At 36.2% G+C, this 17581-nt stretch overlaps 1 protein-coding gene and 1 long non-coding RNA gene across 3 annotated transcripts in view; both read right to left on the minus strand.

Annotated features, from left to right (window-relative positions):
* Positions 1 to 1308, minus strand: part of LOC141380116 (uncharacterized) — a 37198-nt gene extending 35890 nt beyond the window's left edge. The window contains exon 1 of the long non-coding RNA XR_012397578.1: positions 1051 to 1308. This is a non-coding gene — a long non-coding RNA (uncharacterized lncRNA). The remainder of the gene's footprint in view (positions 1 to 1050) is intronic.
* A 752-nt stretch (positions 1309 to 2060) lies between these two features.
* rbbp5 (retinoblastoma binding protein 5) lies at positions 2061 to 16168 on the minus strand. 2 transcript variants are annotated; one of them, NM_200245.1, is given in 14 exon segments: positions 2061 to 2434; positions 5157 to 5234; positions 6939 to 7180; positions 7764 to 7833; positions 8887 to 9004; positions 9097 to 9168; positions 9284 to 9437; positions 9775 to 9894; positions 10000 to 10109; positions 11235 to 11397; positions 12969 to 13109; positions 13283 to 13455; positions 15687 to 15712; positions 16009 to 16092. In NM_200245.1, coding segments are annotated over 14 exon segments (1539 nt in total). In that variant the 5' UTR covers positions 16028 to 16092; the 3' UTR covers positions 2061 to 2381.
* Between the last annotated feature and the right edge of the window lie 1413 nt (positions 16169 to 17581).

Below are 17581 nucleotides of genomic sequence, written 5' to 3' on the forward strand. Positions count from 1 at the left end.
TCAGTTAATAGAGATTTCACTCTATGCTAGCTAAAATATACAATAAAAAATTTACTTCAAACTATATTTGCGTGTGATTTTGATAATATCTACATTTTTAAAAGTAATCTTTAAACATCTTTATCATATTCATTCATTTTCTTTTCGGCTAGGTCCCTTTATTAATCTGGGGTCGCCACATCGGAATGATCCGCCAACTTATCCAGCACGTTTTTACACAGCGGATGCCCTTCTAGCCATCTCTGGGAAACATCCACACACACTCTACGAACAATTTAGCCTAGCCAATCCACCTGTACCGCATGTCTTTGGACTGTGGGGGAAACCGGAGCACCCGGAGGAAACCCACGCAAACGCAGGGAGAACATGCAAACTCCACACAGAAACACCAACTGACCCAGCCGAGGCTCAAACCAACGACCTTCTTGCTATGAGGCGACAGCACTACCTACTGCGTCGCCATCTTTATCATATTAAACTTTTTTTTTATTGACTATTATGGCCTGTTTTGGACAATATGATTACAATATGATAACTTCCAGCAGGTGGCGGATACACCTGCATTAATGAGCGATTCATTGAACAATTCACTTAAATGACTCGTTCAAAATCTGCTGATTAATTATGAGCTAATTAGGCGTATTAATAACTAAATCATTGCTATTTTCATTGATACATGAAACGTATAAAGCTGTATCCATTGTAAAACTTAAGCCACTCAATAATGTCTCGTTTGTTGATCTGTTCACATTTGAGATCGTAATTATTCAGGAAAACGGCATTTTTGATTATGTAATTTTACTGAACAATATACCTTTAAAAAACCCAAATACTGCCTAAATAAATAACAAATATCGTTACAGAGCAAATATAGCACACACTCCTTCTACAAACGTAAAATAAGGAATATTTTTCAATATTTTCCTTTGTTTAACGTTACCTTTAATAATATAAAAGACATTATCTTTATCTAAGTTAATCTTAATTTTGACACCTTTAGCTCATGTTTGAAGTAAGTTGGTGCTGTTTTTGAGTCTGATAGGGATTTACCTGAACTCAATGGTGACTCCACGGCCGGGACTGATTGTTTCTCAGAAGTTGGTTGACTTTTGCCTGATTTTCTTCACTTCGGATATTTAAAAAAATAACAGAAACACAAAATGGAAACCAACAGTAGAAAAGCACAAAATGGAACCGAATATCAGAAAAATGCCTTTCTCCTCGCTCTCCTTCATTCGCGCGCCACTGCCGCCATCTGCTGGGCGGACGCGGGAAACCGCCACAACAAAATGGAGGCATTTCGCGCCTGTTTAACCTCATGATCTACAGGTAAAATATAGAAGGGATACAGCTGCGGATACTCGCCTTAATGGCATAATTTGTGACTTTGTACAACGATTACTATTTTTACAAAACTGTGAGGGTTGGGGTAGGCTTTAATAAAATACAATTAATGAGTAATTTAATTAATAATATGAATAACACTGTAATATTGCTGTTTTCACATTGCCGGGTTAGGGTTCAGGGTAGAGTTAGACATGAATAAAATACAATTTAATGGGTAACTTAATAAACATAATAAAAATAATACTAGTATAACAACACTAATTTGATAGTTTAGGATACGTTTATTAATTGTTTATTGTTAACTTCTGTCTGCATCTGTATCTCTTGTAGCAACCCGATCTCCACAAATGAAATGAACGGGGTGACAGTACAGCAGAAAAGTTCACAGCAGAAAGGTCACTGGTTTGAGTTCCAACTGGGTCAGTTGGCATTTCTGTGTGGAGTTTGCATGTTCTCCCCGTGTTGGCGTGGGTTTCCTCCGGGAGCTCCGGTTTTCCCCACAGTCCAAACACATGCGCTATAGGGCAATTGGATGAACTAAATTGGATGTAGTGTATGAGTGTTTCCCAGTACTGGGTTGCAGCTGAAAGGGCATCCCCTGTGTAAAACATGTGCTGAAATAGTTGTTAGTTCATTCCGCTGTGGCGACCCCTGATGAATAAAGGGACTAAGCCAAAGGAAAATGAATAAACTCAAAAAAACAAATAACACAGTCTCAAAAAAACAAGCTGGTTTAATATTTATAAACAAAAGACCAGTCAAGAGAGCTCACAGGAAAAAAAGCACACAAAACAAATATAAGATATCTGACTATGACCCAACTAGTGCTTGTAGACTGAGACAGATCCATCTATTCTAGATATAAAACAATAAAAAAACATGCTTCGATCTTTCCAACACTCACTCTATGTGTGGAAACCAATCAATCGGTTGCGGCGTTTAAGTCCTTCTGAAATTATACAACAATTCCAGTCCATAGAGTTCATAAAAAGTCATTCATCCACTCAAACAGGGGGCGCCAATGGCCTTCAGCTTCAGTCCAGACCCTGCACCTCGTGCTGTTTGTACACCGCTGCGACCAGGTTTCCTAAAAAAAAAATAAAAAAAATAGCATTTGGCTAAATTAAAATCACAATGTAAAACTATTTTTGAAAATACTAATATAACGAATAAAACACACTGTTAAATCCTTCAGGTCAACATAAAGGCCCAAACAGCGAAGCGACAAAGCAAAAACGCATTTATTAGACATTTGCATTATTTGTGAGTAAATCAATAATGTGCTTTAAAACAAGACAGAAATAACAACGCTCTGAATTGAACAAGACTTCTCTTGAATTTTTAAAAACTATTTAATTTTGCATTGTAAGCTACTTTCATAAAAATAAAATGTTAGGCAGTGCTTAATTTGTAAATTGCGAGGTCCCAGAACAGATCGGGGTAACAAATCCGGCATGGTACCAGAGGAGGGACAGGTAAGGTGCCGGATCCAACTTGTTTCGACACAAATTAAGCCCTGACGTTAGGTGAGATTTGGGCTGCGTTCGAAACCAGCTACTACTCAGTAGGTACTGTATTTGAATTTAAACGTACTACTCGGCCGTTAGAAAAGTACGTTCTATACAGTATGAATGTGAAAAGTATGAATGGAATTCGGACGTACTACATCCGCCATTTTGTTATGGTCACGTGACCTACCTGCGTCAGTTGCGTCGCTTCACTTCCATTCATGAATTCTTTCGCGGGGCATTATGGGATAGCGCAGCGTGCATGGGATGCGCACTCAAGAATCTCGCCGGAAGTAGTAAGTCATCAGGGTACTTAACAGACTGTTTTTCGAATTCTATGAATTCGGACATACTAATCGCTCGCATACTGATTTTAGCGTACTGTATAGTATGGAAGTATGTGGTTTCGGACGCAGCCTTAGTATATGAAACAAAACAAATACAAGTTATTGTTGCAGGGCATTACTGGAATGATTTGGTCCACCGCAATGGAAATTCACACTCAAAAAAAGTAAAAAAAAAATTTAGACAAAAATAAATAAAGATAAACAAAAAAGTGGCAACTGTGATACTTTACAAAGACGATATAGAAAGAACTTAAAATTTGTAACTATAATAGTATTAAATATAATAAAAAGTATTAAATGGAATTGGAATTGGTGAGTGTCAAAGCTAACTAATAAACACTGAAAATTAGAATAAAAAGTCTATCTATAAATATATATATATATATATATATATATATATATATATATATATATATATATATATATATATATATATATATATATATATATTTATCCAACAGTTCTGTCTGGTTCTCAAATCTTATTGGCTAATAGCCGTGCAATATTCCTGTAGTATCAGCACTTGTACAGCCTCTTCACTCTTGTGTATTACTCCGCCCACATAGAGTGACAGCAGATCAATAAACTCACTACAGTTTGACAAATATTGCAGCTGTTGGATAACATAATGTACTTTTAAGGCTTTTTTAGGTGAGCATGTACTTGTTAAGATTGCATCTATGCAGTTTATTTATAAGGATATTATCTCTGAGATTCAGCGCATCGGCTGCCATCAGCGTCCTTTCTAACTACAGCTAATCAAATCATGATAGGAAAGGTAAGAGACACTAAGTCGATCTCTCTCTTGTGTAAGTTGTAGTGCTGTATTTATACCACAGTAATCTGCTAGTGTTTGCTTTGCTTGGGCTTTTTCTGAGTTAATTATTGTGATATCCTGATTGCAGCAGAGAAATACTGGGAAATCTCTGTAGACTGATGGCATTTCATGCTGTTCAGCCTTATAATCTTAAAATGTGAGCAAAATCAGCTGTTTGGTCATCACTTTAGACATTACACTAGAGAATCATTCAAACACTAGCTTTACAGTGACACTGGTAAACGAGCAGTGTTTTCTGCTGTTCCGATGTCAGCTGTAGATGTGAATGAATGGTGGAGGACAGTAATTCCTCATACAAAAGGCTTTTTAGACTCTCTGTGTCCGATTTTCTTTTTTATATACACGATTATTCCGTCAAACTGTCGTATAAGCGCAATATTACACGAGTAGCAGTGTCATATGGCTGTGTATCATCACTGGTGGGACACTAAGCCATTGCACGCCTCCCACCAGTGCCGATATACAGCCATATCGCACTGCTACTCATGTGATATTGCTCATATATATATATATATATATATATATATATATATATATATATATATATATATATATATATTTGAAATTATTAAATGGCTGGATTAATCCATATGAACAAACAAAACAAAAGCTCAAAATGAACCCAGTAAAATGTCATATTTATTTTGCGAATCTCGAAAATTGTAACATAAACAAACAAAAACATCTAAACTACAAATAAAAGCACATTTTAAAACTGTATAATAAAAAAATAAGTGCAATAGCATAACTATTACCATTCTAATCTAAATCTGTACAGTAGCATTTAAACAACAGTGTTTTCCAATTACATTCTAGTCTATTCAGTGTCTAGCAGGAGCGAATGTTGTCCTGCTGCAGGGCATGATGGGAAGGACTGAGCCTGCGAGGAGACCTGAAGCATTCATCCGCACACACATGCGTTATTGAAGGCAGCACAGGGGTCAGAGCAGGAAGGACAGGAAGGCAAGCAGGAAGTAGACGCGGCCAATCACAGTAGAGCTCAAGCCGCACTAGACCCAGGGGTCAAAGGTCACAGTGGGGTCTTACCTGGCGTCCCCAGCCCCTCTACTCTGTCCCGGCTGACTTTGGGTCTGAACGGAGAGTCTTTGTCTTTACCTTTAGATCCCTTGGGTCGCCCCGCCGCCTTCTTCTTCGACTTACTGTCGCCTTTTACGCCAAGCAGCGGGTGCACCTCTGAGAAACACAAAAACAGAGACTTTTATTTTGAAAACATTCCAATCCAAGACCTATATATTATTTGGTATTTATATGTAGTAGGCAATACAATTGTTTATAGATGTTTGAAATCAAGACTTTTATTTTGAAAATGACAGAACAGAGTTGCTCAATATTTGGCATTATTAAAATATTAGGTTTTTTTAATGTTCAAAATTGTTTTCAGCTGATCCAAAGCCAACGTGTTGCAAAATATTGGGACATTTAAAAATAATGGGCAAAAAATATCAGAATCAGAATGTTAAGTGTTGGATTAAGGCTTTTATTTTGACAGTACTTATGCTAAGCAAGCTATTTAAAATATTGGCAATAAGGTTTTTATGTTGGGTTAGTACCTGTCGAAATAGTTATCAGCTGATTTTTATGTTTGACCTCTAAAGATCAAAATTAGACTTTTAGTTTGACATCAATCAAATTTTAAATAGTTTTTTGTTTGGCTTATTAGTGGCGGCATTATTAGTGACTTTTATTTTGACATCAAATCCAAGACCAATTTATTGCCCAGTATAAGGCATTTTTAAATGATTGGCAATAAAGTTTGTGTATGATTGTTTGAAATCAAGACTTTTATTTTAAAAATGACAGAACAGAGTAGCTCGAAATTTGGTATTATTAAAATAGTTTTTTTATGTTTTAAATTGCTATCAGCTGGTTTTTATGTTTGACATCAATCAGAATTTTAAATAGTTTTTTGTTTGACTGATTAGTGTTTTGTTTGACTGATTAGTGTTTTGTTTGACTGGTTAGTATCAGACTTTTATTCTAACACCACCAAATCCAAGACCAATATATTGCCTAGAGTTTGGCATTTTTAAATCATCGGCAATAAGATTTTGTTTGAAATCAAGACTTTTATTTTGAAAATGACAGAACACAGTTGCTCGATATTTGACATTTTTAAATAATACGATTTTTTTAGCCAACGTGTTGCAAAATATTGGAACATTTTAAAATAATAGCAAATAAATATCAGAATTACAATGTTTAGTGTCTGATTGAGGCTTTTATTTTGACAGCACTTAAGCTATTTAAAATATCTGCAATAAGATTATTTTTGGTTGGTACATGTCGAAATTGTTATCAGCTGATTTTTATGTTTGACCTCTATATGTCAAAATTGGACTTTTAGGTTGACATCAATCGAAAATTTAAATAGTGTTTTCTTTGGCTTAATAGTGTCACTATCAGACTTTTATTTTGACAGCACCTCTGTCAAGGCCAGGATATTGGAGATTTGTAAAAATTTGTTTTAAAAATGTAGCTTTTATTGACAACTGTCGTAAATTGGACTTTTATTATGATATCAACTAAGTCAACGCTAATATATCACAAAATGTAAAAAGAAAACTGGAATCAGACATTTATTTTGAGCTAGTAAATTTTTTTATTTATACAAATATATATATATATATATATATATATATATATATATATATATATATATATATATAGATAGATATAAATATATAGATAGATAGATAGATAGATAGATAGATAGATAGATAGATAGATAGATAGATAGATAGATAGATAGATAGAGCCAATACATTGCCTGATATTTGCATTTTGTTAATATCGTGTCAATACGCTATTCTATTTTGCCGATAACTGTTTAGTTTATTGATGACTTTTATTTTGACAGCTCATGTTTGCAGCACTGACCGTCGCTTGGGACGCCCTGCAGCTCGATGGTGGTGGTGCGGATCTTCTTCTTCGGTGGTGCTCCGTCTGCTGACGGGTGTCGTTTCTTGTCACCGGGGCCGGTGTGGGTGGAGCCGTCGTCAGTGCTGGCGTTCTGAGCCGTGGCGTCAGGCGGGGGGCCAAATGGGTTCTCCTCTGGGTCCTCAACCTCCGGGGCGATCGGCAGATACAGCAGAGCTTTATAGTCCTCCAGCTCCTCGTCACTGCATGAGAAAAAAAAATTAAAATTTTTCAAAAGCCGGCCATTTCTGACGCACCAGAGATGCATGCCGATTTAGTTAGTGACGACTACTAACTCGATCAAACCAACAAAAACTATTTCAAAAATTAACAACAAAAAATATCGGCCATAAAAATAACAATAATACACTTTTTTATTTTCGTTAACGTTAAAACTAAACATGCAGACAAACAAAATGGATAAACAAAACACATGTGAAACTAGCTAATTTTTCATATCGAACAATAAAAGAAATATATATATAAACATCAAAACACATTTGGATCTATTAAAAATTATGAGGATTTTTTTAAATTGTAAATATAACTTAAATTTAATAAACTGGAAACGGTACAATATTAAAAATAATGACAAATTTAATAAATAAAACTTTATGCGTAATATTAGAATTTTTTTGCCACATCATCAGTAAAACAACATGAATGAAACAAAAACAGTCAAGAACTACAGTAACAATCTGACAAACAGATGTAATCGGGGTTAGGAATAATGATATTCAATGTGGGCGTGGCCACCGGCTGTGTGCAAGCTTATTGGTCACTGACCTGCTGCAGAATGCAGGAATGGGGTCGACTGATGTGACGTCCACCTCCTCATCCTCCGCTGCGTCCGCTCCTGACACACACACAGACACGCAGTCAGGCCATGTCCACACTAATGCTTTTTCATTTGAAAACGCATATTTTTGTCTCCGTTTTGCCCTTCCGTCCACACTGAGATGCGTTTTTAGGAAACAAAAACGTATCTTTTTGAAAACGCTCTCCAAAGTGGATAAATTTGAAAACGCCGTTTTCGTGTCGTAGTGTAGACTGTGAAAACGGAGTCTTTTGAAAACGATGACGCGTTTTTTTGTCATGTGACTCAGTCATGTTACTAATTCGTTTACTTTAATTTCGTTGTGATGATGATTTTAGTGATGTCGTCCTTACTGTGAGGGTAAACAGCGTCTTCAGCAGGATACTGTTCTTTAAAGCGGTCCAGTATATCGGCGTATTTGTTTTGGCACGTCTCCCAGTCGACATTTTCACTCTCATTTGCAACTTTGTATTCCATGTGTTACTCGACGAAGCAACTCCGTTTAAAGTCAGTCCATTTAAAAACTCTGTGCTTTTCCTTGACATTTTGCCGCAACGTTTCAAAGAGCCGGAAAGAAAATAAACGTCAGGCGGAAATGACGCGTGCCGAAGCGTCTTACGTTTCACGCATGCGCAGTACAGGTTGAAAGCATTTGTATTCGTTTCAGTTTGGATGACAAAGTTTTGAAAAACGAATAGAAACGACAGTGTGGACGTGAAGCGTTTTTAGAGGAAAACTCCGTTTTCAAATTTATCCGGATTAGTGTAGACATGGCCTCAGTGTGTGTGTGTGTGTGTGTGTTTTTGTTTGAGTGTATGTGTCTTGCGACCGTGTATGCGGGGGTTTTAGTGTGTTTATTTGTGTGTGTGTTATTTTGAGCTGTGTGAGTATATGTGAATGTGTGTGTGTTTGTATGTGCATGCATGTGTGTTTTTGTGTGTTTGTATTAGTGTGTATTATTTTGATCTGTACGAGGGTGTGTGTGTATTTGCTTGTTAGTGTGTATCTGTGTGAGTGCGTTTGTATTAGTGTGTGTGCATGTATATATATATGTGTGTGTGTGTGTGTGTGTGTGTGTGTGTGTGTGTTCACCTGTCTGCTCTGGTTCACTCTTGTCCTCGTCCTCGATGTCGAACTCTGACTCTCTCTCCTCGTACTCCACATTCTCGTCCAGCTCTTTAAAATCCGGTGCGAACGCACTCCAGTTCTCCTGCAGGACACACACACACACACACTGCATGTTACACTCCGCGTTACAGTGACACGTTACACTTTACAGTCTGATTTGTTTGATTTTCTCACCACTTGGTTCTGAGCCCATATGGAGACCACGCCGCTGGAGATGGAGGCGATGATGGGCCGCACCGGGTGCCACTGCAAACACACACACATTTAAACAAACACACACACACACTCTTCAGTCATGATCATCTGCACACACTGGCTGTTAGCTGACACACACACGCATTAGTGTTAGCATTAGCCTCACCGCTACGTCCAGCAGCAGTTCTCCTCGTGTGCCGTGCAGGATCTTCACCAGGTTGCCGATGCTCTTCTCCCAGATGTAGAGCGCATGCTGACGCGCAGAACCCGCCACGATATACTCGCCGTCACCGGAGAAACAGCAGCGCTTCCACGGCGTCCTGCACGCATGCACACACACACACACACACACACACACACACACAGGTGAGTTTTGCTAAATATACTAAACTTAAACACTCCTAGTATAGCTATTTCTGACTGCCTAACACATACGCCAACATACACATACACACATAGAAGCAAACACACACAACAACACAAAGAAAAACACACTTGCACAGACCAACACACACACACACACTCATTCACATGGTAAAATACACCCTAACACACACACACACACTCATACTTATACTTATACTTATACTTATATTCACACACACACACACACACACACACACACACACACACACACACACACACACACACACACACCTGTTGACCAGGTCCTGCAGTTTCTGCATGGGCTCAGGCTCTCCGTCTCTGCCGCAGGTCAGGATCTCTCGACCGTCGTAAACTCGAATGATTCGATCTGCTGTGTTGATGAGGAAACAACTGGGGGCACACAACACACACCATCAAATACACACCACACAACATCAAATATATATATATATATGTGAAGGTGGTGTGGAACTGTGGGTAATAATAATGTCTGACCTGCCCTTGCGAGCAAACTCGATGGACTTGATGGCGGTGGTGTTACTGGTTCCAGTGGTCACTCTGAAGGACGCCACCAGATCCTGAGTGTCTGTGTTCAAAACCAGAATCTGGACAGAAACACACAAGTTAACGTCAAACATACACATACACACGCACTCAAAAACACACATCAGAGAAGGGTAGTAATAGATTATATGTAATCTGGATTACCTAATTAGATTACAAACATCGAATACGTTTTAAATATTGTAAATAGTTTAGTGACTTTTATGGATCACATGATGACATACATGCACAATGGCAGCAAGTTGTTCACAATTCACTGATCCATCCTTATTTTAAGGTTTATATTTTTAGCACAAACATAATCTATATGTAATCTAAAAGTAATCTACAAAAGTAATCTAAAAGCAAACTACAAGAGCACAAGTAATCTACATGTAATCTTAATGTAATCTAAATGTAATCCACAAAAGAGCATAACAATATGCTAAATATAATCTGAAGGTAATCTACAAAAGAGCACAAAAGTAATCTAAAAGTAATCTCCAAAAGAGCACAAAAGTAATCTAAAAGTAATTTACAAAAGAGCACAAAAGTAATCTAAAAGTAATTTACAAAAGAGCACAAAAGTAATCTAAAGGTAATCTAAAAGTAATCTACAAAAGAGCACAAAAGTAATGTAAAAGTAATTTACAAAAGAGCACAAAAGTAATCTAAAGGTAATCTAAAAGTAATCTACAAAAGAGCACAATAGTAATCTAAAAGTAATTTACAAAAGAGCACTAAGGTAATCTAAAGGTAATCTAAATGTAATCTACAAAAGAGCACAAATGTAATCTAAAAGTAATCTACAAAAGAGCACAAAAATAAGCTGAATACAATCTAAAAGTAATCTAAAAGCAAACCACAAGAGCACAAGTAATCTACATTTAATCTTAAAGTAATCTAAATGTAATCCACAAGAGCATAACAATAAGCTAAATATAATCTAAAGGTAATCTACAAAAGAGCACAAAAGTAATTTAAAAGTAATATAAAACTGCACAAAAGTAATTTAAGAGTAATCTACAAAACAGCATTAATAACTATGCAACAACTATAAATGTGTCATCTAAGAGATTATATTACTGGCTACAAAGTTTGCCATGTACTTTGTAATCAGTAACTGTAATGTATCATGAGTAATCCACTCAGCTCTGACACTGATATAAACAGAAACACACTCTGACCTTCCCCTTGGCGTTTCCGGTGTAAATGTACTCTCCGCGTCGGTCAAACGCCGCCACTACATTCAGATCCGAGTCGTCGTCCACCGGCAAAACCACGTGTTTGGAGTCGGACAGCGTGAGCAAGACGGGCGCAGACTTCATGGGACACACCAGTACCTTATTCCTAGAACACACACACATAGTTTATATTTCCGTACTATTTTAAAATTTGCTGTAAATTTCAGTTCAGTTCATTAAGTAGTTTTAGTTTCGTCTTTATTTTGTGAACACATTTCTACTTAGCTTATATATATTTAGTTTTAGTAATTGTTGCTCATCAAAGTGAACAAAACATGTCCAGAGCAGAGTTTAGTATTTACAGAGCTTGTGAGTGATAACAATAAAATAATAGTTAGAACAGACACTGAAACCAAAACCACACAAACGCGAGGAATAAAAGTAAAAACGATGAACACAATCTTTATTACACTAAAGATCACACTGTGTATGTAGTTAAACAAGTCTATTTTACAATTTTTCGGCAAAAGTGTGTGTGTGTTTAGTGTAAAAGCACCATCTACTGGTGTTTCTCTAAACAGCCACAGAATGAGTGGTTATTCTGAAAACGATTATTGATTTTTGCAATTTTCATTTCCATTTTTTCAGTGACTGATGTTTGTTACAGTGAGTTTTAGCTCATCATGTATTGTGAATTGTCAATTTTATTTTTAGGTAACGAAAATGTGTTGACCGAAAATTAGTTTAGTCTTAAACTAAAACAACTGTCGCAATATAGTAATCTATATTTAATCTTAAAGTAATATACAAAAATAACCTAAAAGCAAACTACAAAAGAGCACAAAATTAATCTAAAAGCAAACAAAAAAAAGAGCACAAAAGCACAAAAAAACACACAAACGCACACAAAAGCACTCAAATGCACACATCCAAGAAGGGTAGTAATGGATTAAATGTAATCTGGATCACGATATTACAGTTTTTTTACAGTACTTTTATGGATTACATGATCACAACTTGTTCACAATTAATAATTTCATTTAATTTTTCTAATTTTTAGCACAAATGTAATCTATTAATGTAATGTAATCTTAAAGCAATCTACAAAGATAATCTAAAAGTAGTACACAAAAAATAATAATCTAAATGTAATCTAAAAAGCAAATGACAAGAGAACAAAAAAAACAATGTATTATAAAAGTAATCTAGAAAAGAGCACTAAAGTAATAAGTAATTTTAAAAAAACAGAAAAAAGTAATCTATATGTAATCTAAAAGTAATCAACAAAAAGACCACAAAAAATCTAAATGTAATCTACAAAAGTAATCTAAAAGTAAACTACAAAAGAGCACAGAAGTAATCTTAATGTAATCTAAAAGTAATCTAAAAAAGATCACAAAAGTAATCTTAATCTAAAAGTAATCTACAAAAGATCACAAAAATAATCTAAAAGTAATCTACAAAAGAGCACAAAAGTAATCTAAATGTAATCTAAAAGTAATCTACAAAAGACCACAAAAGTAATCTACAAAAGTAATCTAAATGTAATCTACAGAAGTAATCTAAATGTAATCTACAAAAGACCACAAAAGTAATCTACAAAAGTAATCTAAATGTAATCTACAGAAGAGCACAAAAGTCAATCGGACATCCGTTTGTGTTATTTAGCGATGTGTAAAAACAATGTGAAGTGCGCCGCGGTGGTTGACGGGTACGAGAGAAAGTGACAGCACTCACATGTCTCGGGGGTGATACTGCAGCTTGAGGATGGGGGAGGGAAAGCGGAAGCGCTGGTCACAATCTCCCGTCAGGACGTCCCACTGGGAGACGATATTATCAGTGGAGGCGCTGACCAGCTTATGACCATCCCGACTCCAGCTGCAGGAACACACACACACACACACACACACACACACACACACACACACACACACACACACACAAAAGCCCACATGGTCACATCAGAGCAAACACACACTCACATACTAATTATTTGTGTGTGTGTGTAACTGAGAGAGCAGATGGGGAGTGTGTATGTATTTGGTGTATACCTGAGCGAGCACACAGGGTGTATGTGTGCACTGATGATTTTGGCGATTCCTCTGGTCAGGAAGTCCCAGATGACGATGCGTCCGTCATTGCAGCCGACAGCGAGTAGTGTTCCCCAGCGGTTAAACGTACAGGTCAGAGCCATACTGATGCAGTCCAGAGTCCCATCAGCCTCCTGCATAAGCACACACATACATACATACATACATACATACATACATACATACACACATATATATGAGCACACACACCACACACAAACTAGGATTTACAAACACACTTTTCACCTGTTTAAATTTAATAAATTTAAAAAAATTATACAAAAATGACATATATTAAAATACATATTCATTAAATTAACTAAGACCAACAAAGCACATAAATATGCACATTTAATTATTCATAAATGTATATAACCATAATTAAATTATTCATATATTATTATTTTTGTTTATATATATATATATATATATATATATATAATCAGTGTTGCATAAGTTATTTCAAAACAGTAATTAATTACATCATCACAATAGCAGTTAAATCACTTTTTTAATGACCTTGTCTGAAAATTAACTTAATTACTCCTCAACAAGTTGTTTAATAAACATAAATCCACATATATCTCAACACACAGACTTTAAACACGTAATTAATTCTTTAATTTTCAGTCAAACCGGACCGTATATTGTCATCAAGTAATTTCTCAATACAGTTTTCTTCAGCATGAATGAATATGAAGGTCTTTTAGTTTAAAAACAGAATTATTCTGCAAGATATAAAGTAATTTTCATTGAGGTAAAGTTGCTTTTAGATTCACACATTTGTTCAGTGGCAACTTGTGTTGGCTCCCTATATTGTTTACCGTGGTACTTTGTATATTCGGTCTGAAACACATCTAAGTATGACTTTAAAACATCATTAGCACTATTTAAAGGTGCAGTGTGTAAATCTGACTTCCAGTGGTTGAACTAGGTATTGCACTTCTGGATCAAAACAAACGCAAGTGCGGGTTGCCAGATTGAGGACAGAAGCGAGTGATTTAAATCATGTTCTAAATTAAAGCAGCGGCACACGATAGAAGGAATATTCTCCATATGAGCAACATCTCGAATTGATATATTAGAAACAGCTTCTATTTCAGCTGAACAACAGCTCAGGTACAGCTCATGTGCTTTATTCAGTGTTAAACGCTGATAATGTGAGTCTGACATGACATTTATTACCATAATTCTGAAAGCAGCAGCAGATAGTTCAGCTCAGATCTGGAGAATAAGATAAAGCGTCTGAAACTCAACTTCAGAACTGAGACTCAGTGGAAACCAACACATATCAGTGATTCAGCATCTACATTTAATCATGTTCAAGAGCTTTAAATTGTGTTCATTAGATTATAAAGTTTATTATTGTGCTGGAGTGCAGTGAGTGCTCTATTCTGTGCTGCTGAATGCCTTTGTTTACACTTCTGTCCTGTTTCGTCTGCTGCAAACAGCCCAAACTGCTCATCACTGCGTATCTCGTCATGTAGTGTGTTGTTAGGACACGGGGTTACAATGTAACCTGCTCACCTAATGTTTACACTCCTAATATTTATAGTATCTGCTAATTAATAATCTCATGTGGAACTCTGAATCTGCGTCTCATTTCAGAGTCTGCTACTGTCCACCAGAGGGCGCATTTCAGTCACATGCTCTGAAAGCCTTCCTGACTGAATGAAATACACTGTTTTCCACCATCTGGCAACCCGGGGTGCTAAAATATAATTGGCTAAACTGGCATTGGGCGGGTTAAATGACCAAAACAAAGACAGGCGCTCCAGCACGGAAAACACATGTTCACAGCAGGATATCTGACTTCAGCATTGTTTCTCAGATAAACAGGAATGCTGTTTGAGCATGTTTCTGAAATATCTGCACACACATGATGCTGTTTTTACACTTTAGAAAGATCAAACACATACATACAGCACCTTTAACTGACTGTGAACAATGTTGTATTTCGATATAACATATGAAACATTTGATATCGCTGGCTGCTATAACATCATTTCAATATTGAGAACTTGCATGCATCACTTTTCTGAAATTATAGTATAAAGGAGAATTTCAGAATGTGTGAATATTAACAACATCTTTACCTCAATGTATTATTCTCTGCTGTTTTTTTCAATGTACCTACCAGTATCTACAATATTGAAGCCAAATATGTTAAAAGTGTACTTAAAACACCTAAAAATGAAAAGTTGCCCAAAGCAATTAAATAACAGCACCTAATTGCCCACAACACTGCATATAACAACAAGACATGGTATATAATAAATGCACAACAGTATTCATAACATGTTCACTCAGACTTAATACTAATTGCACATGTACTGAATGCATTTATAATGAGTATTTACAGTACCTCTGGATAATTCTGCCCGAACGACTCTGTAAGACAGAAAAAAGGCAGATTTAATACCTTACAGCGTTATGGTACAGCATTATTAAATATATATTAATATACACAGACATCATTTATGATTATAGGCGTTTACGAATCAGACAGTGCACATCAGATGGGATCTAAATATCATATAGATATAATAAATAGTGGTTAATGTTTAATATAGCTATTACAGCTGCAGTTAGACATTGTTATTGTTCGGTAAAGTTTGTGCTGATGCTAAACGCAGCGCTAGCAGGTGTTAGCACGCAGCTAGCAGACTCATAACAGCGGAGCTCACCGAGCAACTCCAGATTCATCCTTGCGGCTCCACGAACACAGAAAACCGCCGAAATAAACAAATGTAAAGCCGAAAATATGCGAAGATTCAGAATATCCAAACACTCCCGTAAAACACCGCTGCGCGACTGGCGCTGAGCTGCGATAAAGGACCCCAAAACAAAGCGCCCGGAGCGCGCCTGAGCGAAAAAAGCAGACTGCGCGCATCATTCACACACAAAACAGTCCAACCAAATTCACTAATATAGGAAACCTAATTGTATGGTTTTGTTGACTGGATGTGCTTATATATTATCTGTCTCAGAGACCCTTTAAACAAGAAAGACTTTCGCACTTTAAAGATGTATAATGTTTATAATGTTAAATGTGTGTGCAGTTTGTGTGTTTATATTTGTGTCAGTCCTGGCATTCGGTAATATTTCAGCTTGAGCAAACTCATTTTTAAAAGTGTATTGATTGTATTTTTTAAATAGCCTACATAATTAGGCGCAATATAAACTTTCAAAACATCATTTCCCACCTCAGGCATTAAAGCCTACATACTATTTTCTGTTTTATTCTTATTAGGACACCCAGTATTCTCAACCCTGTAACGGACAAAACTGAGTTGGTAATAATAGTATTTTAAAAAGCTTTTGCTATAAAACCAACATTTTCCTATTGCTCATGTAAGGGCCCTAAGCTAACCTGACCAGCTAAGACCAGGCTGGAAATGGCTGGAAACCTGCCTGGAAATGGCCAAAACCCCTCTAAAACCACCCTGGTCGACCAGCTAAAACCAGCCAACCAGCCTAGGCTGGTTTAAGCTGTTTTTTTTTCAGTAGGGGGAGGCCATGTAGTAAGTGCTGTGCAGGTAAACCTCACTCCTCTGACCTCCATAGGTGCTCTAGCGACAGACTCTAGAGGCCATGGTCTTTAGCCTCCTTGGTAGAGCAAGAGAGCTGAATGATGTCACTTTCTGTCTGTGATGTCATATATATATATATATATATATATATATATATATATATATATATATATATATATATATATATATATATATATATATATATATATATACATACATACATATTATATTTTTTAATGCTAAAACTGATTTTAATGTAATTTTTTTCTTTTATTCATTATAATGTACAAAGTAAATCGATGAAAAATGCTTTTAAAATGTAATTTTAGTCAACAACCACTTTAAAAGATATGCGGGACTGAAATATTACCGAATGCCAGGAATGACCCATTACCCCCTGGCACCTTTTTCACTGTAAAATGCTAGATGCTATTGTTCTTCAAATAAAATAAAACTGTCATATCAGCATGAATCGAAGTGTTTTAGATCTTTAAACCCAGAAGCACTGCGCTTTAATCAAATTCTGACCTCAGTCATTTTAACTCACAATCGCTGTCATTAAAATAGCTGGCCAATGCCTTAAATTATACCTCCTACATTTGAACCCTTATAAAGTTTTTGAAAGACTTTTACATTTGAACGTTTTAAAGTTAAAACGTTTAAAGTCATGAGTTAAACACGTTATAAACGTGCTAACAATATAAACATTTATGTTGCTTTGGTCTTA

The sequence above is a fragment of the Danio rerio genome, chromosome 22, assembly GCF_049306965.1.
Source record: "Danio rerio strain Tuebingen ecotype United States chromosome 22, GRCz12tu, whole genome shotgun sequence".
In the NCBI taxonomy this organism is placed as follows: domain Eukaryota; kingdom Metazoa; phylum Chordata; class Actinopteri; order Cypriniformes; family Danionidae; genus Danio; species Danio rerio.